This window comes from Oncorhynchus clarkii, chromosome 20 (assembly GCF_045791955.1).
Source record: "Oncorhynchus clarkii lewisi isolate Uvic-CL-2024 chromosome 20, UVic_Ocla_1.0, whole genome shotgun sequence".
Taxonomy (NCBI): Eukaryota; Metazoa; Chordata; class Actinopteri; order Salmoniformes; family Salmonidae; genus Oncorhynchus; species Oncorhynchus clarkii.
In genome coordinates, this window is record NC_092166.1 from 23781945 (window position 1) to 23807358 (window position 25414).

The 25414-nt window shown below is 42.4% G+C and overlaps 1 protein-coding gene across 2 annotated transcripts in view; it reads right to left on the reverse strand.

Annotated features, from left to right (window-relative positions):
• LOC139377346 (catenin (cadherin-associated protein), delta 2b) overlaps positions 1–25414 on the reverse strand; it is a 104468-nt gene that overhangs the window by 54256 nt on the left and 24798 nt on the right. For both annotated transcript variants that reach the window (XM_071120370.1, XM_071120371.1), the window contains 3 exons: positions 22039–22151; positions 1057–1091; positions 82–198 (listed from right to left, as the gene is read on the reverse strand). In XM_071120370.1, coding sequence (XP_070976471.1) covers positions 82–198; positions 1057–1091; positions 22039–22151 — 265 coding nt within the window. The remainder of the gene's footprint in view (positions 1–81; positions 199–1056; positions 1092–22038; positions 22152–25414) is intronic.

Sequence of the window (25414 nt, forward strand, 5' to 3'; positions counted from 1 at the left end):
GCTTTAAAAGGTACTAAACAATATACCTAAAAGTAAGTAAAAAAAAAAAAAAAAAGAATCTGCACTGCATAAGGTCCTTACTGTCGCCTGCGGAGAATTCCTGGGAGTCAAGTATCCCAGATTCCTGGAGTGACCTAATGCAGGAGTCCACCAGCTCCAAGCCGGTCGTCAGTTCTTCCTCAATGTCCTTCTGTCCGTCTGTGGAGACACAGAAATGAATAGAGAAGCAGGATTAGTGTTCAGTTACCTTAAAAAGAGGCAAGACTTTACTACAGACACACTCTGACGGCCAGGTGGTGGTGACCATGCTAGATAAGCAAAAAGCTCTTGACTAAACACTGAAATGTGTCTCTGCCGTGCCATACCTTCTCCTTGACTATCTGTTTGTCCTTACCTACAGTAACTGACATACTTGTCCTCTGTCTAGTGTCATCAGTACGGCAAACAGTGCCAAGGGGTTAAAGCCTTACACAAGAGGTTTAAGATCAGGATTAATCTCTCATCTAAGGCTGAGGCTACTGGCAGCAGACACTTAGTCCTCTACCCTATTAGAGTCATGATGATGATTACTGGTGTTTTAACTCAGGGATAATTCTGTTTGTGCAACATTTTTATAATCTCATCCAAAACATCAGTGGAACTTCCCCTGAGTCGGTGACTAAGGAGAAGCAGGAGCAGTAGAATTCTGAACATGACTTGCAGTCAGTCATAAATCTTTGACCACCGCCGCTTCAATGATCAAATCCTAGACTACCTGTGTTTGATACTTTAGAAGACAAAGGTGTGTTCTGTCATTCATACTTTGCTCTAAGCCCATCAATATAGTCTCAACTAGATGTGCACATTTTTACACCGGACTGACAAGACAGAACAGCAACAAAGCTGTGTCTATCTGACAAATGATGACAGCTGTCCACACCTAGGAGCTAGGCATGGTCCACTCCACTCTACTCACAAGATACACCTATCATTTCAAAGTATGCAACTCAACTGAGGTTGTCGCGTGCTCTGTGACATAACACAGAACTACATGCATGGGATGTAAAATGTACCTACCTTGGTTATTCCAGCGAAACTTCTCATCCGCTGAACTGAAAGAAATGTTGGAAACAGAGCATGGTCAGAATAGAAAAACAGCAAACCATCTTCCTCTGCCGTAGCATCTTAATGGCCCAGCCTTGAGCATTACCTGGTGACTGGGACATTTTCATTTAAAAAAAAATCTCCATGAATTCAGTACACATCCACATGAACTCACAGTAACTGTAATATATGTGTACATCGCAATGAGAATTCCCTGTTAGAGACAGAGAGGGAGTGTGGTGAGATGCCGCTACAGTAACACTTGGCTCTGTCCCCAGTCTGTATATCTGTGTGGCATCACTAGGTTACAGTGTCGTAGAGCAGAGATTACTGGGAGTGGGGCTGACTGTAGGGATCCTTTCCTCCTTTAGAATGGTCAACATGGTGTATTCTGTCAGAGTAGCCCAGCCAGCCAGTGCAGCACTAAGTGTGAACGGGGTCTCCCTCCAGGGGGGAGGGAGTAGGTTACACAACACGTGGTCTTGGGAGGAGAAGCTTTCAAAGCCGCCACTGCCCCCCTCGCTCCTCTCCCCCATTGCCGACCACCCCTTCCTATTCCTGTTTCCCCACAGAGACGCCACCCACCCCTCCCCGACACACCGTAGAAAAAAATCATTGCGGCACTTCATCACAAGGTACTGTGTGCCTCTACTGCCCTAATTTCCCATGGGCCATGGGATGGGTGACACATATTAACAATGTAACCATGAAAACACCACCTACAAGAGCAAGGCAAGGTCACGCAAGACACAATTAACACATAACAATGAAATGCAACTCACTGCTGTTTATGGAGACCTTCAGTATTGTCTGTAATGATTCTGCCAGCATTTTGAGGTTACAGACAGGGGTGTTTCATTTTATGTAGGCTACATTTCTAATTCTACATGAGTGGATGCCTTATCTGATTTGTAAAATGGCTCCACACTGAGAAATCAACTGGCTTCCCTCTTATCAGAGCAGAGATGTAGCACTCACTTCTGTCATCATGAAGTGCTTTGAGAGGCTAGTTAAGGATGATATCACCTCCACCTTACCCGACACCCTAGACCCACTTCAATTTACTTACCGCCCCAACAGAGCCACAGATGATGTAATCGCCATCGCACTGCACACTGCCCTATCCCATCTGGACAAGAGGAATACCTACAGTGGGGAGAACAAGTATTTGATACACTGCTGATTTTGCAGGTTTTCCTATTTACAAAGATGTAGAGGTCTGTCATTTTTATCATAGGTACACTTCAACTGTGAGAGACGGAATCTAAAACAAAAATCCCGAAAATCACATTGTATGATTTTTAAGTAATTAATTAGCATTTTATTGCATGACATAACTATTTGACACATCAGAAAAGCAGAACTTAATATTTGGTACAGAAACCTTTGTTTGCAATTACAGAGATCATACGTTTCCTGTAGTTCCTGACCAGGTTTGCACACACTGCAGCAGAGATTTTGGTCCACTCCTCCATACAGACCTTCTCCAGATCCTTCAGGTTTCGGGGCTGTCGCTGGGCAATACGGACTTTCAGCTCCCTCCAAAGATTTTCTATTGGGTTTAGGTCTGGAGACTGGCGATGCCACTCCAGGACCTTGAGATGCTTCTTACGGAGCCACTACTTAGTTGCCCTGGCTGTGTGTTTCGGGTCGTTGTCATGCTGGAAGACCCAGCCACGACCCATCTTCAATGCTCTTACTGAGGGAAGGAGGTTGTTGGCCAAGATCTCGCGATACATGGCCCCATCCATTCTTGGAGTTGAACTCATCCTTCTTCTTCCTCCAAACACAGCAAGTGGAGTTTAGACCAAAAAGCTCTATTTTTGTCTCATCAGACCACATGACCTTCTCCCATTCCTCCTCTGGATCATCCAGATGGTCATTGGCAAACTTCAGACGGGCCTGGACATGCGCTGGCTTGAGCAGGGGGACTTTGCGTGCGCTGCAGGATTTTAATCCATGACGGCGTAGTGTGTTACTAATGGTTTTCTTTGAGACTGTGGTCCCAGCTCTCTTCTGGTCATTGACCAGGTCCTGCCGTATAGTTCTGGGCTGATCCCTCACCTTCCTCATGATCATTGATGCCCCACGAGGTGAGATCTTGCATGGAGCCCCAGACCGAGGGTGATTGACCGTCATCTTGAACTTCTTCCATTTTCTAATAATTGCTGCTTGCCTATCGTCCTGTAGCCCATCCCAGCCTTGTGCAGGTCTACAATTTAACCCTGATGTCCTTACAGAGCTCTCTGGTCTTGGCCATTGTGGAGAGGTTGGAGTCTGTTTGATTGAGTGTGTGGACAGGTGTATTTTATACAGGTAACGAGTTCAAACAGGTGCAGTTAGTACAGGTAATGAATGGAGAACAGGAGGGCTTCTTAAATAAAAACTAACAGGTCTGTGAGAGCCGGAATTCTTACTGGTTGGTAGGTGATCAAATACTTATGTCATGCAATAAAATGCAAATTAATTACTTAAAAAATCATACAATGTGAATTTCTGGATTTTAGTTTTAGATTCCGTCTCTCGCAGTTGAAGTGTACCTATGATAAAAATGACAGACCTCTACATGCTTTGTAAGTAGGAAAACCTGCAAAATCGGCAGTGCATCAAATACTTGTTCTCCCCACTGTATGTAAGAATGCTGTTCGTTGACTATAGCTCAGCATTCAACACCATAGTACCCTCCAAGCTCATCATTAAGCTAGGGGGCCCTGGGTCTGAACCTTGCCCTGTGCAACTGGGTCCTAGACTTCCTGTAGGGCTGTCCCCAGGTGGTGAAGGTAGGAAACAACACCTAAACTTCGCTGATCCTCAAAACAGGGGCCCCACAAGGGTGCGTGCTTAGCCACATCCTGTACTCACTGTTCACCCATGACTGCGTGGCCACGCACTTCTCCCACTCAATCATCAAGTTTGCAGACGACACAACAGTAGTACGCCTGATTACCAACAGTGACGAGAAAGCCTACAGGGAGGATGTAAGGGCCCTGGCGGAGTGGTGCCAGGAAGATAACCTCTTCCTCAATGTTGGAAAAACGAAGGAGCTGATTGTGAACTTCAGGAAACAGCAGAGGGAGCACGCCCCTATCCACATTGACGAGACCGCAGTGTGGAGAAGGTGGAAAGCTTCAAGTTCTTCGGCGTGCACATCAATGACAACCTGAAATGGTCAACCCACACAGACAGTGTGGTGAAGAAGGCACAACAGCACTTCTTCAACCTCAGGAGGCTGAAGACATTCGGCTTGGCCCCTAAGACCCTCACAAACTTTTACAGATGCACAATTGAAAGCATCCTGTCGGGCTGTATCGACGCCTGGTACAGCAACTGCACCGCCTGCAACCGCAGGGCTCTCCAGAAGGTGGTGCGGTCTGCCCAACGCATCACAGAGGGCAAACTGCCTGCTCTCCAGGACATATACAGCACACGATGTCACAGGAAGGTCAAAAAGATCATCAAGGACATCAACCACCCGAGCCACGGCCTCCTAATATTAATTCCAGGGGGCAGACAGCAGGGGTTCAAACTGTAGAACCCAGTTCCTACATTTGTATATAAAAATTGATTTTATCAAACAAAACTATGCTACATTTTAACTCTGGGACCCACAGGATGACAAATCAGAGCAAGATTACTGCATGTAAGTACATTATTTACCTTCAGAGGAGAACGTATCAAACCCGTTGCCATGATAAAAGTTTTTTGTTGTTGTGCATTCTTGTCAAACAATAGCATGGTATTTTTCCACTGTAATAGCTCCTGAAAATTTGACAGTGCAGTTAGATTAACAAGAATTTCAACTTTCTGCCCATATAAGACATGTCTATGTCCTCGAAATGTTCTTGTTTCTTACAACGTCATAATAATCACATTAGCACACGTTAGCTCAACTGTCCCGAAGAGGGGGAGGACACCGATCCCGTAGAGGTTAAGGAGGAAAATGGCACCTTTGCAGACAGAATTTAGTATGTTTTATGTATGAGCCGGTCTGTGGGTGAAACGAGTGTATTACTGTCTGAATACATTAAAGTAGGACGTAAGATGACAAACAACATAAAAGGAATAATAGTGCCACCCTGCGGCCGGTTGGGCTTCTAGCCAGCAGCCTTAATCATTTACATAGGCCAGTATGTTGATGTAGTCGCTAAACCGGGGCCGTCATATGGAGCAGGTTGGCATTTATTGGGATGGCTGATAATATGCGTAAATGTAATGATTAAAATATTCCACCCTGAAACCATATAATTGCATGAAATGTATTAGAATCATAAAACTATAATCTGATGATTTGTGTAGTTTTAGTCAGAATTAGAACAAGGACCTTTTGTTCCTTTTTAGTGTGTAAGCAGGGTGCAAATGTGAAACAAGTTATCGACAGACAAGTTGTACTACTGTGTTCCTTACAGAACATTCTGTCTCCACGCGTGGGGGGGAGAAACCTTTAGGCTTGCTGAAAATTATGAAACATGTTGCAGATTAAAGAAACAATGTATCTGTGTAGTGGAAAAACAGTGACTGTCTGAGCAAGGCGTAGCTTAAGATTTGAACTTGTTTGTGTGTGTTATAAAGACTGTGTTTGCATTTTTTATTTTAGAACGTTCTCGTAAATTAACTGTACTAACCTTTTGCACAAGTTAAGTCTTTGCCTAATTATTATTAAACCCATGGTCTTACAAACCTCAGGGATTGGTCAAAGCTATTGATTGTTAGTTATTATCATTGTGATTGAAAATTCTCCTGACAATGACTCATGTACAGGAGGCAGCTCTGCAGGGTAGTCACTAACTAGCACAGCCACAAAATCAGATTTTAAACCTAACCGTAACACCAACCACACTACTAACCTTATGCCTAATCCTAACCTTAAATTAAGACCAAAAAGCACATTTTTGTTTTCATGCATAGATAGACAATTTTGACTTTGCCACTGGCCCATCTAGTGGAAATTGCTCGGTTCTGCCTCCAGAACAAGATTCATCCCAATAAATGTCAACCTGCTCACATATGGACTATTATGTCAGATAACCACACTGGGATCGATGGGAGATTATCTCTGATCTGGAGCACACAAACAAAAATCATAATAACTATGGATTCACTGGAAATGGGAGCTTGAGATGGGTATCGAGCTCTGCTGCTCCGTCCCTTAATCAATGTGAGAATATCAGAGCGATGGCCAGCCCGGCGCTTGCTGCCTCAGAGCTCAGACGCCACTGTTATCACCAGGCTAAATGGTCATTCACCGGCCCTTTGGCCAAGTAGAAGCTGCTATATCATCCCATTGATTTCTCCTCTGCAGAGTGTGAGAGGATTCATATTGTGAGGCTGTCTCTGTTTACATTGAGGTGACGAATTGCCGGAGAACACAAATGCCATATGTTAATAGGGGCTCTGCATCGGCCGTGAGTGCTCATTCATCACCGGCACTTTATTGAACTATACACACACACACACAGAACCGCACCGAAACAGGGCAGGGGAGGAAGAGAGGAACTTGAGTGGCCTTTCACAGAGACACTCTGCTTGTCTGAAAGGATGGATGATAATAACCAGTACCTCCCATCTCACTCCTGTGTTTCCCACAAATGTTGGAACTTCATGTTGGTTACCATGGCATACCTGCAGGCCTACATCTCAGTCTGCAAGCTCTAAAACTACTAGGCTATAGAGAGACATGACTCGACAGAAATAGAAACTGTAACAACCCACTTTCATCCCCAATATGTTGCATCTAACATTCTTTATTCCACAATCTTTCTAAGCTCTGCGTGCAAACGGCAGGTTAAAGCCTACCTTTAAATAGCTAATTGAACTTTAGCTCAGAACTGTTTCTCATATTGATTTACTACTACACAATCAATCCAGTCTGGCTGGATAATTAACTATAAAAGAGAGCGTAATTGATAGTGTGATTAACTGGTGCTGCAGCTGCAGGTCACTGTCTATATTCTAACAGTTTCTCACCGTTAATCACACTACTTTTATGGAGATGTGCTGGATATTGAGAGCGAATCAAGGGCCCGGTTACATTCCCATGATGAGATCGTTAATATCAACCCTCTCTCATATAATTATGTTGGTGGTAATTAAGAAAATATACATACTGTAAATAAGCTATTATTATAGTATCAAAGTGTAGAGCAAAGTGTGTGTGTGTGTGTGTGTGAATTGGAATGTTAGTGCTGAGAGAAGCACTGTAAACTGAGGACAGGAAGAGGAAGGTTGAGTTCAGTGTTAGAGCAGTTAAAGATAGAACTGTAACGAACGGCTTGTAAATCCGGAGGAGGTTATGCAGCGTGGCAGCAGGGCAGTCGAACAGTCTCCTGTTTCAACATCCCTGCTCTGTAGGCCCAGGTATTTGACTTTTATTTGAACAGGGAGTCACCATTGAGACAAAGGTCTCTTTTGCAAGGAAGCGCCAATGGAGCCCTGCTACTGCACTCCTCTACTCCAAATAGCCTGCTTTCTCTATAACTCCCTCCCACCCCCTCATTGAATATACAGTACAGTGAAGGAACGTTGAACAACATTTCCCCAGTACAAACCCTCTCTCCCACAACATGCATGTGGAGGAATGCATTGCATTCACATCATGCATGGCATGAGAGCTCATCCAAAGCTTTCCTATTTTTTTCTGTGCAAATACTGTACAGATGAAAGCATCAATATTTCAATGTGCCTCGTGTGACATTTGGATACCGCAAATTACACTCCTCCAACGCAGATCTTGATCAATCATTCATTCAAATGGGTCTGAGGAAGGAGTAGTATTCCCATTCCCGACCCCTGCTCCCTTATGATGTGTGAGAGGCTGTGACAGTGTAGAGAATATGCACGGAGCAATCCATTGTTCTCTACAGATGAATGTGAAAGGAGAAACCAGAGGAGACCAGAAGGGATCACGGCCTGAGCAGGCCAAACACTGCTAGGGTTCACAGTGGCAGGCCTACACAGAGGCCAGAGGAGGACGCCCTAATATGCAATAGAGGAGCTGCTCACTGACTGGAGAGTGGAGAGATGACAAATCTAGTAGAAAGTAGACCCCACTCTATTCTATAAAAAGGCATAGCACCTGTCTGACGACCTTGTTAGACTGTAGGATAGAGTGGGAGACTACTTTGTCATAGTAACATCTAATGGTGGCAGTGGGCATGGAGTTCAACATGATGTGATTAGATATAAATAGCAGAGTAGCTAAACACCTATTGTGTTTAACTAAATTGTTAGGATATCTATTTCTGCAGGTTGGCCGCCCCTCTCATTTGAACAGAGAGTATGTTGCCAACAGTGAGAGTGAGACTAAAAGAGGGTTTTTAAGATACTTGAGAGAGGGGTATGGTTTTACCTCATCACTTACATCCTTCCCACTCAGTGTAGTATCCACTCAGTGGGCGCTGCACTGCACTGGTGGTGTCAGTGGTATGATGAGAGGGATTCCATGAGATGGTACAAATGAGTACATCCCAAAGGCAGTCATTCACTAAAAGAGCTGAGACACCCCCAGAATCCATTACGAGAGAGAGAGAGAGAGAGAGAGAGAGAGAGAGAGAGAGGAGAGAAAGAAGAGAGAGAGAGAAGAGAGAAAGAAGAGAGAGAGAAGAGAGAGAAGAGAAAGAAACAGAGAATGGCTTAGCCACAGTGAATAAAGCCAGAGATAGTGGATAGAAATCCGGTCATTTTATCTGGTCAATAAACACATTTGGAATCCAATTATAATGTGTTTCTTTTTTTCCCTCATCTTGGATAATATATTTTATCAGGACTGGGCACAATGGGGACTTTATCCCTAGTGTGCACTAGTGCATTGAAATAATAGATTGAAAAACACTAGAGTGAGAAGCTGGGGTCTGTGACTGTGAGAAGAGGTAAACAGCCCTGATGGAAATGAATTCTCCCTCATTTAAATCCCAGGAGAAACAGATCAACTGGGGGAAGTCTGCTGAGTCAAGGAAGTGGGAAGCTTCCTTATGGTGAAGGTTCGCCAGGCAGTTCCTGTGAGGAAGGAAGGAAAGAAAGAAGCCAGGCATGTCCTTGGATCGCCATGGTGACTCTTAATTACTTGTTACCTGCGCAGATAGAACACGCTTACTACATCCCAAATAGCACCCTATTCCCTAAGTAATGCACTACTTTTGACAGGGTAGTGCACTATATAAGGAACAATGTGCCATTTAGGATGCAATCACTCTCTCCGAATAGGTGCTCAATGCTGTATTTCAACACAATCTGGAACCAACAAAACAGTCTTTCCCACAGGCTTCGGATATAGGTAGTTTTCAATCAAACGTCAAAATACGTTCGATTTGACTGCTGGGGGGACAAGGAGACCCCAACTCCGCTAAAACAATTAACAACTACGTGCCGTTTTCAAGGGGTTGCTAAATAAATGTTAACTATTTTGTTTTAATATAATCACCGTTTGAGGTTAGTCAGAACTACACATGACCGATTATTCCACATTTAACTCATTGTAGTTGTACAGCAAGTAACTGCATGGTTTTCTTGATAACTAAACATCAACTGATCATGTCATTTCAAATACGTGAAGGTAGCCTATCCATTTGGCATGTGACTAGCTAAGCAAACAACATGATTTAGCTTACTTCATCAGAGATTAGGCTTTTGGAAAGAGCTTGACATCGGTAAATCCTCGTCCTGGTAAAGTTGTCAGCCAGACTACTGTCATCACCACTATAGATGGCAAGAAAATCAAACAATATTTTTATATAGTCATCTAGTTTATCCCTTGAAATCGTGATCTGTTATGAACTAGCTAGACAATTTGAAGTGGTCCATCAACCAATGTAGCCTATATCATGTCTATCAGCAGCAATCGTAATTAAACACTCTTAAAAACAATGTTGAAAGGGTGATCATGTTAGCTATAACTTCACTAAGTAGACCCACATTGGTTGGAGAAAAACATACATTAGGACTACCTACCACTATGTTTAGCCAAGTTTTTACCGGTTGCTTGGAAAGTAAACATTATCAGCTAACAGTACAACGGCAAATGTGCCCTTCTCCTGCTTGACAGGCAGAGCCCACAAAAGATGGGAAATGAACCTAAACCATTCATACTTGTCAGGTATAGTTCACTTTTATATCACTCAAATATCCAATTAATGGTGGCCAATATTGAGAGATATCGTGAGGCTACCCTACCTATCTGAAATGACATCATCAAAAGCATGCATTTACTTGCTGCATAACTGTTGATAGAGCTAAATGTGCACAATTGTTTTGCATGGAATAATCGAAAATGTGTAGGTGTGACTGCACTTCAAGGTGACGGTATTACAACTAAATGGTTGCAATGTATTTAACAATCCCTTGAAAACAGCAGTTGTCAATGGTTTTAGCGGAGCTGTGGGTCTCCTTGCCGAAGGAACTCCACTCGACCACGCCCACAAATGGGAGAAAACAAACATTCTTTCCCATATTGATCCCCAATGGAACGTCTTCATATATTTTTTTTAATCATACAGAAATAACTAAACATGTCAAAAAGCTGCTGTGTTGTTCAATGTACATGTAGCCAGATCAGAAATCCGTCCAACGGTTCTCAAACCTCCCACGGGCCTGGGAGAAAAGCCCTGTGGCTTCAGGCTATTCGGTGTGGGAAATGTGGGGATGCAGTGTCCAAGTAGGCTACACGTAGCTACGTGTGTGGGAAACATTTCATCACAGGTAAGACATTCCGTTTGTAACTCCACTCACTACTTAGCTGTACGGTCTGTTTCTTTGTGTTTTTGGTCTTGGCTAGCTTAATGTTCTGGTCGGTAACTAGCTAGCACTCAAGTGGCTGCTAGCATCGTCATGAAAAGGGGCATGAGGTAAGCCCTACATTGTTTCTAAGTAGTGAGAACGCTAGGGAGCAGGCAATGTTGGAAACTAATCTTTAGACATGTTGTACTTTTCTTAAATGTCGTTGTTTTGTAATTCACTAAAACAAGCAGACAACAAGAAAATTGTGTTTGAAAAAAGGTCACATTTTGCTGTGAGCCAATGGGGTAACCTAGGTAACCACAGGTTGTTTTCCCCACAGGGTCGTGACGTTCTATCTAATACCGACTGGGTCTATAATAGGTTTTATAAAGCTCATAGTCCAGGATTTACCATGTTGATGGTAACAACCTAGATGCTTCAGTAACCTCGGCCATGGCTCAAAAACACGCAGGTCTATCTTAGGCATTAGACGTTTTTGGATATAGCATATTGGTGTGCAAAACCTAAGCTTCCACTGTGGAAGTTTGACTATTTTCTTTCTTCTCCACACTCACTAAAATTGGATTTCTGCAATTGGTCTTCCTTAATTAGTTTGAATAAGTCACATTTCCCTTTGTTAGGGACCTATCTGGGTTCCTGCTGTTTGATTTCACTGTCAGGTTGAGGAGGTTTCTATTATCCGAATGTTAGCACTGAAGACACCTACTGTAACTGTCAGCACGCCCAGGTCCCTCTGGCCAATTAGTTTTGAGACCTGAGAACTCTGCCTATGTGTCTATATTACATACACCAGGCACCGCCATTTATAATTCCTGTTTGGCCCTGTCCGGGGGTGTCCTCGGATGGGGCCACAGTGTCTCCTGACCCCTCCTGTCTCAGCCTCCAGTATTTATGCTGCAGTAGTTTATGTGTCGGGGGGCTAGGGTCAGTTTGTTATATCTGGAGTACTTCTCCTGTCCTATTCGGTGTCCTGTGTGAATTTTAAGTGTGCGTTCTCTAATTCTCTCTTTCTCTCTCTCGGAGGACCTGAGCCCTAGGACCATGCCCCAGGACTACCTGACATGATGACTCCTTGCTGTCACCAGTCCACCTGGCCGTGCTGCTGCTCCAGTTTCAACTGTTCTGCCTTATTATTATTCGACCATGCTGGTCATTTATGAACATTTGAACATCTTGGCCATGTTCTGTTATAATCTCCACCCGGCACAGCCAGAAGAGGACTGGCCATCCCACATATGCTCTCTCTAATTCTCTCTTTCTTTCTCTCTCTCGGAGGACCTGAGCCCTAGGACCATGCCCCAGGAATACCTGACATGATGACTCCTTGCTGTCCCCAGTCCACCTGACTGTGCTGCTGCTCCAGTTTCAACTGTTCTGCCTTATTATTATTCGACCATGCTGGTCATTTATGAACATTTGAACATCTTGACCATGTTCTGTTATAATCTCCACCCGGCACAGCCAGAAGAGGACTGGCCACCCCACATAGCCTGGTTCCTCTCTAGGTTTCTTCCTAGGTGTTGGCCTTTCTAGGGAGTTTTTCCTAGCCACCGTGCTTCTACACCTGCATTGCTTGCTGTTTGGGGTTTTAGGCTGGGTTTCTGTACAGCACTTTGAGATATCAGCTGATGTACGAAGGGCTATATAAATAAATTTGATTTGATTTGATAATTCTCAATGATTATGCTGATTAGAGGCCCTGTATGACAAATACTAGGAGGTCTGACCAAGTTGTCTCTGGTGAACCTTTTAAATTGGGGAAATTGAATTAATATCCTGCCAAATTGGACCCACTTTGTTATAATGGTCCAAAAATAAATGAGACTGAATCAGACGAGAGGAGCCATGTTGGTTCTCACCATGAGATTAGCTCTGTTGCAGGCTCATCCTACTGAGTCACCACCCTTCCACTTGGCTGGCTCTGGGTGTGATAGAGACAGACCACTGGTACCCGGGCAGAGAGGAACAGTCTCTGGCAGACACACAGATGGAGGCTAAGCTGTGAAATGGTTTTGAACTGGAGTTCTTTGCTTCATTAAGAGATCTCTGCCATATTCGTTATCAGTTGTGATGAGCGCAGGCCAGGCTATATTATTGAGTGGCAGATATCCAGAGATATATTTAGGATGGCTCAGTGAGAGAATCAGATCCAAGATGGCAGTGTCTCGACCACACTTTCCATTCTAATTCAGTGCACCCAAACAACATATCAAATTTGCAGTTTCAAATGTGAAATAGCTGTTTTCACATTAATTTAAATTTCACGTGTAACCATATTTTCACATGTATTAAATGTAGAGTTCACATGTAAACACCATCTTTCCACATGTGAGGAGATTTTTTTTTTTAAATCACCTCGTGAATTACAGTTTCACATGTGAAATGTGAGGTTTTACATTATTAATAACTTTCGCGTGATAATCTCCCTTTCATGTGGAATTGTAAGTTTATATGGGAAAAACAATCACCAAATCCAACACCTTCTCTTTCTGTCTTATGTTTGTCAGATCCAGCTGGCCTGTCAAACTGACTGTTCTAGTCTCAGGGTTAAGTGTAATGTTCCGCTGGAAGCTGGATCTAGAGTATTTCAGTCGGTAAGGCCAGGCTCAAGTCTACAGAGTTAAGACAGATTTATTAAGCCAGAGCCTTGACCATCAGCTTGGAAGCTTTTATCACTGCTTAGGCACAACGGATTGGCCGGCGAATCATTGTGCCCTGTCTTCCTATACTGTACAGGGAAGGCAGTTAGTATGAGTCATTCAGTTGCCCAGACACCCTTAATAAGCTTAATATTCTTTACAATCAGACAGGGTCTGTCTGAGGCACTCCAGGGTACACAGCAGACGGGGAGGGAAGAGGGGGAGCAAGGAGGGAGGTTTAAAAGGCTTATTACACCAGGCATCCATTCCATTGCCTTCAAGTGCAATAAGTCTTTAACCTTGTCACTTGTTTAGATCAATAAGGAAGACCTTACGGATGGTACCGGATGCTGTCATTTAGAATGCAGGTGACGGCTTTGTTAGGAGAATAAACGGAGTCAATGAATGGAGAGAGAGTAGGGAAGTTCGAGAGAGAGAAAGTGACAGAAAGAGAGATATTGAGGTAGTAGGGGTGAGTAGCATCCATTGTCGAGACTGTGGAAATATGAGGATATGAAGTGAAATTGATCACAGTGTGATTGTTGACACAGTGCAGTCCTTTGATGTAATGTCATGTGAACTTTTTTTTCTTCATGTTTGAATGAAAATATAATACAGTCCATTCACCTGAACTGTATTCACAATTCAAAGCCATTGCCTTTTGGATGCCCTTTAATAAAATCGAGCAATGTTTCATCAGAGCAGAAAGATGCCAGTACATTGTGAGCATGGCATTTAGAAGACACATAATACAATTTCATTTGATGCTATTTAACAGGAGGGGGGACCTTCAAATGTCCTTACATATTTTTACTTTTAAATGTAAGACAATACAACAGCCCAGTATTTCATACAGGATTTTGAATATACCAAGTGCACAATCAATCTGCAATCTGATGCAGAACAATAGATATATTGTGGCAATATAACTTGCCTTTTCTTACTGTTATGTCGATTCTGAAACTGCTGTCAAACATGCTGCATTTCATGATCTCAATCCCAGTTTTAAAAAAAAATGTCTATCAAACCGTGTCAGTTATCGAAATTCCAACATGATGACATTGAAAGCAACAAAGAGCACAATACCACACATGCACCATAATGTCTCTCACCCTTTCCTCAGTGGTATAGTCTCAAATGGCACCCTATTCCCTATAGTGCACTACCATAGGCCTCTGGTCCAAAGTAGTGCACTATAAAGTGAATATGGTGCCATTTGCATTTCATACTACAGTATTTGCTAAAGCCACAGGAGACTAGGAGAGACTAAGCTGGCAGCTTCCGCTTAATACGCTCTCGCTGTGCCCAACAAACAGCATTTAGGAGGTAGACAAACCCACGCCCTGGGAAGTGGCTCGCTCTGGCCTGAATGGAGCACAGAACCACCTGGGCTCTGCCTACAGGAGCCCCTGTTAGACTATTAGATAAGCAGGCTGCAGCCCTATCAACAAGGATTCAGACTGCCAAAACAATGACTACTTGAAGATCTGAAGATCAGAACAAACATAGCCACGGCAATAAACTAGACCAGACTTAGCCCCAGGGAACAGTCTAACCATGTCTAATTTCTGCTGAGGCAAATTACGGGGGAAAATAGGTGTGTGTGTGATAGAATGGCAGAGCTGTTTTTCAAAAAGTATCTCAGGAATTGTCTATTTTACTCATTGAAGTGGATGCGATGCAAAATATGTAGGACACATTATTAAATGTAGCACTCTAGGGCTGGGACCTCAATATTATCACGATACTTAGGTGCCGATACGATATGTATTGCGATTTGATGTTCCAAGGATATTGCTCACTATTGGGGCATTGGTTAGAGCATTAGACTAGTAACCGAAAGGTTGCAAGATCGAATCCCCGAGCTGACAAGGTAAAAAAAATCTGTCGTTCTGCCCCTGAACAAGGCAGTTAACCCACTGTTCCTAGGCTGTCATTGAAAATAAGAATTTGTTCTTAATTGACTTGCCTAGTTAAATAAAGGTAAACAAATTTTATTTTTTTTGAAATGTCAGCTGCAGAGAGGAGAGCATGAGAAAACACGTTTTTCATCAGTCAAGGTGAAAAGTGCTGAAAACATGTTGGCTCACTATTTAAAAAGAAGATGGAGAACAAGCTATAGGATTAAAAAGACCGGAGGTTTGGCTCAGGTATAGCCGATAAGTGCTAGCTAACGCTACCTACAGTAGCATAAAATATATTTAAAAAAAATATATATATATATATATATATATATATATATATATATATATATACACACACACAGTGCATTCAGAAAGTATTCAGACCGGTTTTAATTCCCCTCATCAATCTATACACAATACCCCATAATGACAAAGCAAAAGCAGGTTTTTAGAATATAATTTAAAAAAAATATATGTATATATATAACATTTACATAAGTATTCAGACCATTTACTCAGTACTTTGTTGAATCACCTTTGAAAGCGATTACAGCCTAGAATCTTCTTGTGTATGACGCTACAAGCTTGGCACACCTGTATTTGGGGGGTTTCTGCCCTTCTTCTCTGCAGATCCTCTCAAGCTCTGTCAGGTTGGATGGGGAGCGTCACTGTACAACTATTTTCAGGATTCTCCAGAGATGTTTGATCGGGTTTAAGTCCAGGCTCTGGCTGGTCTACTCAAGGACATTCAGAGACTTGTCCCGAAGTCACTCCTGCATTGTCTTGGCTGTGTGCTTAGTCATTGTCCTGTTTGAAGGTGAACATTCGCCCCAGTCTGAGGTCCTGAGCGCTCTGAAGCAGGTTTTCATTAAGGATCTCTCTGTACTTTGCTCTGTTCATCTTTCCCTCGATCCTGACTAGTCTCCCATTCCGTGCCGCTGAAAAATCTCAACAGCACGATGCTGCCACCACCATGCTTCACCGTAGGGATGGTGCCAGGTTTCCTCCAGACGTGACGCTTGGCATTCAGTCCAAAGAGTTCAATCTTGGTTTCATCAGATCAGAGAATCTTATTTCTCATGGTCTGAGAGTCCTTTAGGTGCCTTTTGGCAAACTCCAAGCAGGCTTTCTCGTGCCTTTTACTGAGGAGTGGCTTCCGTCTGTCCACTCTACCATAAAGGCCTGGTTGGTAGAGTGCTGCAGAGATGGTTGTCCGTCTGGAATGTTCTCCAATCTCCACAGAGAAACCTTAGAGCACTGCCAGTGAGCCTCGGGTTCTTGGTCACCTCCCTTCTCCCCCGATTACTCAGTTTGGCCGAGTGGCCAGCTCTAGGAAGAGTCTTGGTGGTTCCAAACTTCTTCCATTTAAGAATGATTGAGTCCACTGTGTTCTTGGGGAACTTCAATGCTGAAGAAATGTTTTGGTACCCTTCCACAGATCTGTGCCTCGACACAATCCTGTCTCGGAGCTCTACAGACAATTCCTTCGAGCTCATGGCTTGGTTTTTGCTCTGACATGCACTGTCAACTGTGGGACCTTATATAGACCGGTGTGTGCCTTTCCAAATCATGTCCAATCAATTGAATGTACCACAGGTGGACTCCAATCAAGTTGTAGAAACATGTCAAGGATGCTCAATGGAAACAGGATGCACTTAAGCTCAATTTCGAGTCTCATAGCAAAAGGTCTGAATACTTATGTAAGTAAAGTATTTCTGTTTTTTTAATACATTTGCATACATTTCTAAAAACCTGTTTTCACTTTGTCATTATGGGGCATTGTGTGTAGATTGAGGACTTTTTATTTATTTAATACATTTTAGAATAAGGCTGTAACATAACAAAAAGGGAAAGGATCTGAATACTTTCCGAATTCACTGTATATATTTTTACTAATTAATACTTGGAGTCAAATATAGATCTAATAACTGTATCGATGGTCCCCTCCCATCACTATAGCAATCTGTAGTGTGCATATATTAAGCATACAGAAGATGACCACAGGCAATTGTTTCACTGTGCTTTCAGGTTCAGTGACAGAGTTCCTCTGGCATTTAGTTTTTTTTCAATTACAAAAAAACTGGTGCAACATCGGATTCATAAATGTTGAATAAGAAACCAATCATCAGATCACATGCATGATTGGTCGCTCACAGACACCACCTCAGGTCCTGTAAAACAGAAGACATAGATATTGACCAGTAGAATCCAATATTGGATTCTCTATTTGCTAACCCATATGGTCTGGTCTGGTGTGGTGTAGTCTTCTATGAGTAACTGATCAGTGGGATGAGATCTCCTGTCTGTCAGAGGAGAGAACGGCTCCTCCATTATTGGCCTAATCATCACCCCCACCCTAACCTTCACTGTGACATTCAGTTACCCCAGGGGCACCACACTCAGGTTCAGATAGCGGCGGAGGAGGAGCAGGGAATGTCCTTCAAGCTTCATACAACACTGAGTAAGCAAGAAAATACATTTCCATCCTATGCCTTTCACATCAAACCTTTCTGCCCTCAACTATCCATTTCAAAGACTTGAAAACAAACTGTCTTAAAAGAAAGGTTGCACAATATATATTCCACAACTCTAACAACTTAGATTGATTATATTTCATCTAAACAGTATGCAAAAGTTTATAAAATATGAACTTCTATTTTTGCAATTTGAAATACATTAATCAAAAACTCATACCAATATATTGCGGCTTTGACGTCAATAAAGCAACACTCTGCTGGTGATGGAGGTGAATCGGGTAAGTAGGTAGTAAAGTGCCCAAAGTGTTTTGTCATGTTATTTTGCTAGTAGATGATAGCCAACTATCTAAGTTCACCGGGCCATGCAAAACAAACTGGCCAACTCGGATCAAGCATGGTGTTTGGGGGTGAAATAAGCAAGCAAGCTAGAAAAAAACTCCTGCAACCATGCACGTTTGCAGAAATTAATGGTCAAATACCAATAGGATTAATGTCATTGTTTATTTCAAAGTATGTCTTTGTTTTTGCTTAACTGCCTGATCTTTATTGGTCAATAACTTGCAGGATATCATGGTAGCCAATGTTTGTTAACCATACCTGGATTTACTGTTACTGCTGCTAGTAACGTTAGCACTCAGGTTAGCATGTGGCTAGCTATGGCTACCATCGGCCAACAACACAGTTTTAGCTTGTTTGGTTATAGATGTTCAATGTCTACTACAATGGTAAAGGTTTATCATGATTTTGTTTAACAATACAAGAAATGCTGTACTGCTAATAAGTGATGTGTTTCAAGACTGCTAGTGGTTAGATACAGTGCATTCGAAAAGTATTCAGACCCCTTTATTTTTTCCACATTTTGTTACGTTAGTCTTATTCTAAAATGTACTAAATAGTCCCCCCCCCCAATCTGCACACAATAGCCCATATTTACAAAGCAAAAACTGGTTTTCAGAAACGTTTGCAAATGTTTTTAAATAAAAAACTGGAATATGATGGTTGTGGGTGAACATGGCGTACAGGAGGGGACTAAGCACACACCACTGAGGGGCCCTCGTGTTGAGAATCAGCGTGGCAGATGTGTTGTTGCCTACCCTTACCCGTCCAGGATCCATTTGCAGAGGGAGGTGTTTATTCCCAGGGTGATGAGCTTTGTGGGCATTATGGTGTTGAACATTGAGCTGTAGTCAATGAACAGTATTCTCACATATGTGTTCCTTTTGTCCAGGTGGGAAAGGGCAGTGTGAATTGCAATTGAGTCATCTGTGGATCTGTTGGGGCGGTGTGCAAATTGGAATGGGTCTAGGATTTCCAGGATGATGGTGTTGATGTGAGCCATGACCAGCCTTTCAAAGCACATCATGGTACTTCCTACTTTCGTTTTTTGCTTGTAAGCTGGAATCAGGAGGACATAATTATGATCAGATTTGCCTAATGCAGGGCGAGGGAGTGTGTGGAGTAAATAAAGGTGGTCAAGAGTTTAATTTTTTAATTATTTTTAATTATTTATTTTTTCTTCCCTCTAGTTATGCATTAAAGTCCCCGGCCACTAGGAGCACCACTTCTGGATGAGCAAGTTCTTGTTTGATTATGGCCTTATACAGCTCATTGAGTGTGATCTTAGTGCCAGTATCGGTTTGTGGTGGTAAATAGACAGCTGCAAAAAATACAGATAAAAGCTTTCTTGTAGACGGTGTGGTCTACAGCTACTCTAACTCACGGGGGGGGGGGGGTAATACCTTGAGACTTTCATAACATTAGACATCACGCACCAGCTGTTATTGATAAGTAGATACACATCAGCACCCCTCGTCTTACCAGAGGTAGCTGTTCTGTCTTGCCGATGCACGGAATACCGAGCCAACTGTATATTAGCTGTGTCATCGTTCAGCCACGAATCTGTGAAACATACGATATTACAGTTTTTAATGTCCTGTTGGTAGGATAGGCTCGAACTGAGCTCATCCAGTTTATTCTCCAGTGATTGCACGTTGGCCAATGGAACGGATGGTAGAGGCGGGTTACCCACACGCTGACGAATTCTCAGAAGGCACCTGGATCTGCGCCCCCTGTATCTCCGTCTTTTCTTCATGCGAATCATGGGGATTTGGGCCTGGCCGGGAGTAACAGTATATCCTTGGCGTCAGACTCATTAAGAAAAAATCTTTGTCCAGTATGAGGTGGTAAATTGCTGTTCTGATATCCAGAAGCTCTTTACGGTCATAAGAGACGGTAGCAGAAACATTGTGTACAAACTAAGTTACAAACAATGCGAAAAAACAAAATAGCACAATTGGTTTGCAGTCAGTCATCCCCTCCGGTGCTATTCTAGTTCTTCTCTTGACTTCGGTCAAATATAAAATATCTACATTTCTCCCAAAATATGAAGTGATATGTCGTATTGGGACTTTTACTTGGAAGGATGAAACCAATCAGAATGTTTAACAGCAACCTAATTATGTAATGTTCCCTTTAAAAGTCTGAGAGGAGGATGAGCTGTCATGATGGAATCTTGACACGGGCCCTTTAAAAACTTCCCCCTTTCAAATGGGTCTTGTTTCAAGGTCAGTCAATCAACCAATATTTCAGTCAACTGTAATCAATGCCTGACTGGGAAACTAGGGGTTAAGGAATCTGATGTTTTTGGAAGTCTTGATTAAAGATTATCTGTGGGTAGGAGCTAGCCTATAATGGATTGACTGCGGATGGAAAACAGTGATAAAAGTGATGTGTCTGGACCAAGCATCATGGGAAATAAGGAAATAGACCCACTGCACACGCAAACAAAGACGCAAACACACTGGCTCCTCAGTAAATGGACACTAACCACACATTGAGACACTATTGGGACAAATTAGGGTCCTGTTTTGACAGAATACAATGTCATGTGCCTTACTCAACCCAAGTTGGTCAACTAACAATGTGAGTCCTGTGAATCTCACTGAGAAGTCTTCAGATCCAGCAACAGCAAGAAGTTTGGTGTATTAATACTGTGGATGAGAATCTGTTTCTTTGGCTCTGCAGGTGGATGATCCTCTTAGTTTGAGTTAACGGATAAGGTAACATATGCCACCCCAGACATTTGACCTGACGTATTAAGGGGGGAGTAGGCGAGTCATTAGCAACTCTTAAGGTCTTTCAACCCCAGAACACACTGACGTCACTATTACTAGTTTGGGGATAAGTGTTGTTATGGAAATGCTGGGTTACTACAATGGTGAATCAACATGTTTGCTAAGAAGTGGTCCATTTAATGTTATGACAGGGTTTTACCATAAACCGGAGCAGTTTAATCGTTTTTGATTGGGAATACTTTGGTATAATCAGCCTAAATGGTTCATAGTGACCCCACAAAGATGAGTCTCCACCAGAAAAATGTTGCACAATACACACACACACACAACACGATTATTACTGAACATCCAATCAAGTTAGAGCATTCCATTGGTTGTCTGATTAGACAGACTTTCATAAATCCCACACAACATTTTCCTCTGCAGATTCTATTCAAAAGGATTCCACGGCGAGAGAGACAGAGTTTAGTGCTTAAGAGGTCAAATGGTTAATTGAAAATCAGAACGAGCTTCTAGCTCATTGTTTGTCGTAAATTGAATTGAGAATTACAATAAAAGGATGACTAATTAGTTTGTGGATGAAATCCCTTCTGGGTTAAAGTATGTATACAAAAGAGACACAGAATATTCTGTTGTGTTGGCCCCTTGATGCCATACTAGGCTATTATTGCTATTATGTGCCAGACAGCCAGGCGTGTTTCTTAATGTGTCTGTTCTGTTTTGAGATTGGAAAGATGTGATATTGGGGGATGTAGGGGTAAAACAACATGAACGTGTTATCTTTTCTCCAACGTGAACCTCACTAAAACCACAAAACCTGGCTGTTAATTCTATATCTCCACCCAGATTTTCAGCAACCTTGCTGACTGACCCCCATATTGTTCCAAGGACTGTCTGTCTCTGATGGAAAAGCTACAAAATAGTTTATTCATCCCACTGAGCACACCTAATGAAAGAGACAGGTAGGGGGTCTGGGAGGTAGCACCACTCCACTGAACACACCTGATGAAAACAGGTAGGGGAGGGGCTGGGGAGGATGGGGAAACAGGATGGCATCACAGAGGAGTAAAAGAAAGCAGAGAGAGGAAGGGAGGGAAAGAGAGAGCATGTGGCGCCACTCTACTGAACACACCTGATGCTACTCATGCTGCCGGTCTCAGATCCTAGCTTGCATCGCTCCAGTTGGGTGGCGACAATCTGCCGTTCAGCTTCCAGCTCTCGAGTCAGCCGTTCAAATTGCAGCTCCTGTCGAAAGACATGAAAATGTGATTGTCAGTAAGCATACCTGTATTGTGCTACATAAGATCTAGCTTACTGTATGTATTCATGCAATTATGCTTAAGAAGATTGACAATTCAAATGTTTCGATATACAGTGGGGTCCAAAATTATTGACACCCTTGAGGAAGATGAGCTAAAATTACTGTATAGCATAAATAATTCAAATAATTAGCTATATTGTTTTAAAAATATATATTATTTTATATTAATACAATTGCTCAAAGAAAGAGATTTTGTTGAACAAGTAATGTACTTTTTTTCTCTAAAAGGTAGGTGTCAAAATAATAATTGCCACCTGTGTTTTCAATACCTTACCTTGTGAGGATAACGGCACTGAGCCTTTCTCTAAAATGTTTTATGAGATTGGAGAACACATTAGGAGGATCTTAGACCATTCCTCCATACAAAATCTTTGCAGATCCTTGATATTCTTTGTCTGCGCTTATAGACGGCCCTATTCAATTCAAACTACAGGTTTTCAATGGGTTTCGAATCCAGAGACTGAGATGGCCATTGCAAAATATAGATTTTGTGGCCAATGAACCATTTCTTTGTGGATTTTGATGTGTGCTTGGGGTTATTGTCTTGCTGTAATATCCACTTACAACCGAGTTTCAGCCTCCAGGTAGAGGCAACCAAGTTTTTGGCTAAAATGTCCTGGTACTGGGTAAAGTTTGTGATGCCATTGACCTTAACAAGGGCCACAGGACCAGTGGAAACAAAATAGCCCCATAACATTAGATTCACCACCATATTTTACAGAAGGTATGGAGTTATTTTCTGCTTATGCATTCTCATTTTGACGCCAAACTCACCACCGGTGTTTCATGCCATCTGACCAAAGCACCGGTTCCAATCCAAGTGTCAATGCCGTTTAGCAAACTCCAGACGTTCACATTTGCAATGACCATCTCAGTCTCCGGACTTGAAACCCATTGAAAACCTGTGGTTTGAATTGAACAGGGCAGTCCATAAGCTCAGACGAAGGATATCAAGGATCTGGAAAGATTATGTATGTAGGAATGATCTAAGATCCCTCCCAATGTGTTCCCCAATCTCATAAAACATTTTAGAAAAAGGCTCAGTGCCGTTATCCTCACAAGGTGAGGTAGTGAAAACAGAGGTGTCAATAATTTTGACACTACCTTTTTTAGAGAAAAAAAAGTATTGCTTCTTAAACAACCATCTCTTTCTTTGAGCAATTATATTGAAATAATATAATTTCCCAGTTATTTGGAGCATAACTCAAATACTGAGCTATATTTTATCTAGTTTATTCAGTCATTTTTGCTCATCTTTATCAAGGCTGTCAATCATTTCAGACCCCACTGTATATTCACATTTGGAGATGAAAACAACACTCATAGAAAAAAGGTGCTCTCTAGAACCAAAAATGGTTCTTCAGCTGTCCCCATAGGAGGACCCTTTGAAGAACCCTTTTTTGGTTCCATGTAGAACCCTTTTCCTCGGACACCGCATGGTGGCAGAGGAAAGCCCCCCAAAATTGTCAGAGACTCCAGTCACCCAAGTCATAGACTGTCAAGCGGTACCGGAGCGCCAAGTCTAGGACCAAAAGGCTCCTTAACAGCTTCTACCCCCAAGCCATTAGACTGCTGAAAAATAATCAAATCGCCACCAGACTATTTACATTGACACACCCCCTCCATTTGTTTTGTACACTGCTGCTACTTGCTGTTTATTATCTATGCATAGTCACTTCACCCCTACCTACATGTACAAATTACCTTGACTAACCTGTACCCACGCACATTGACTCGGTACCGGTACTCCTTGTATATAGCCTTGTTATTGCTATTTTATTGTGTACATTTTTTATTTATATTTTACTTTAGTTTATTTGATAAATATTTCTTTAACTATTCTTGAACTGCACTGTTGGTTAAGGGCTTGTAAGTAAGCATTTCACGGTAAGATCTACACTTGTTGTATTCAGCGCATGTGACACAGTTTGATTTGATTTGAAAAGGGTTCTACCCGGAACAAAAAGGGTTCTCCAATTGGGACAGCCACAGAAACCTTTTGGAACCTTTTTTTCCAAGAGTGTAATAATTTGTGTTGATGTCAATGGTAGATTAGGCAGACACTCTTATATAAAATGACTTCCAGTAGTGAGTTCAAACATTTTCATACTGGTCCCCCTTGGGAACCATACCCAAAACCCTACCGTTGCAAGCACCATGCTCTACCAACTGAGCCACACTGGACCATGAGCCACATTGGACCAAACTACAGTTGCCAAACAAAATCACAAATCAGCACCTTCGCAGTGTGATTCACCACTGCTTATAACTATAAGAAATCTAAGATGTGTCAAATAAATAATATCAAGCTCAGGGCTCCAGCTATGCATTTGATTTGCTAACTTGTTAGCTAAGTGGCTAGATGTCAAGATCAAGCTTCTTGGTTACAGCAGAGACATTCAATCCCTTCCTGGATCAAGATCCCTATTGTCCCTTGTTTTGTGCGTAAAATAAATAATAATTGCGCCCTCTGTGTGCACTTCCGGTAATACCGTACACCCTGGTATGGTACAGAAACGGTATGACGGTATGAACATCTGGATACCGCCCAACCTTAAATCTGAGCAGCCAGTCTCATTTAGGGTGCTTTCACATATCCCCTTATGATCCGGATTCTGGAGCGTTTGGTACCCTGATCCGTGCTATAAAGCATGTGTGAAACGCAAATGAACCCTGACTGAAATTAATCCTGGACCTGCGTGAGTAATGGGTCCAAGATCCAGGACCAGAGGACTAGTTTTTGTGACACGGCAGCGCGAGTCGTGTGGAACTTTTTTTGCCCATTGCAAACAAGCTAGCTTGCTAACATCACGTAGAATGTGCGTCTTGCTTATCGCACCCTGAAATTGATATTTTCAGGTCTTGCGAAAGCAAAAATTTATTCTGTCAAATTCTCACAAAAGCTCCAGGAAACCGAACCAGGGTACCGAATTTCATATGTGAAAACGCCCTTAGTCTCAGGCAACTCCAGTCAATACAAACTGTCCACTTTTTTTGTGACAATGCTGAAATGAGTCCAGTGCCCACAAGGTCAAACACTCTCCCTAGAGCAGTTTATTCAAAGTCTGCTACAAAATGTATCACCTGCTATTTCGGGCAAGAGACCAGAATATAAGGTCCACAGAAACATCCCACTGAACTGGATGAAGAAGGATCCATCCAACTCTTTTTAAACCGACTGAGCTAT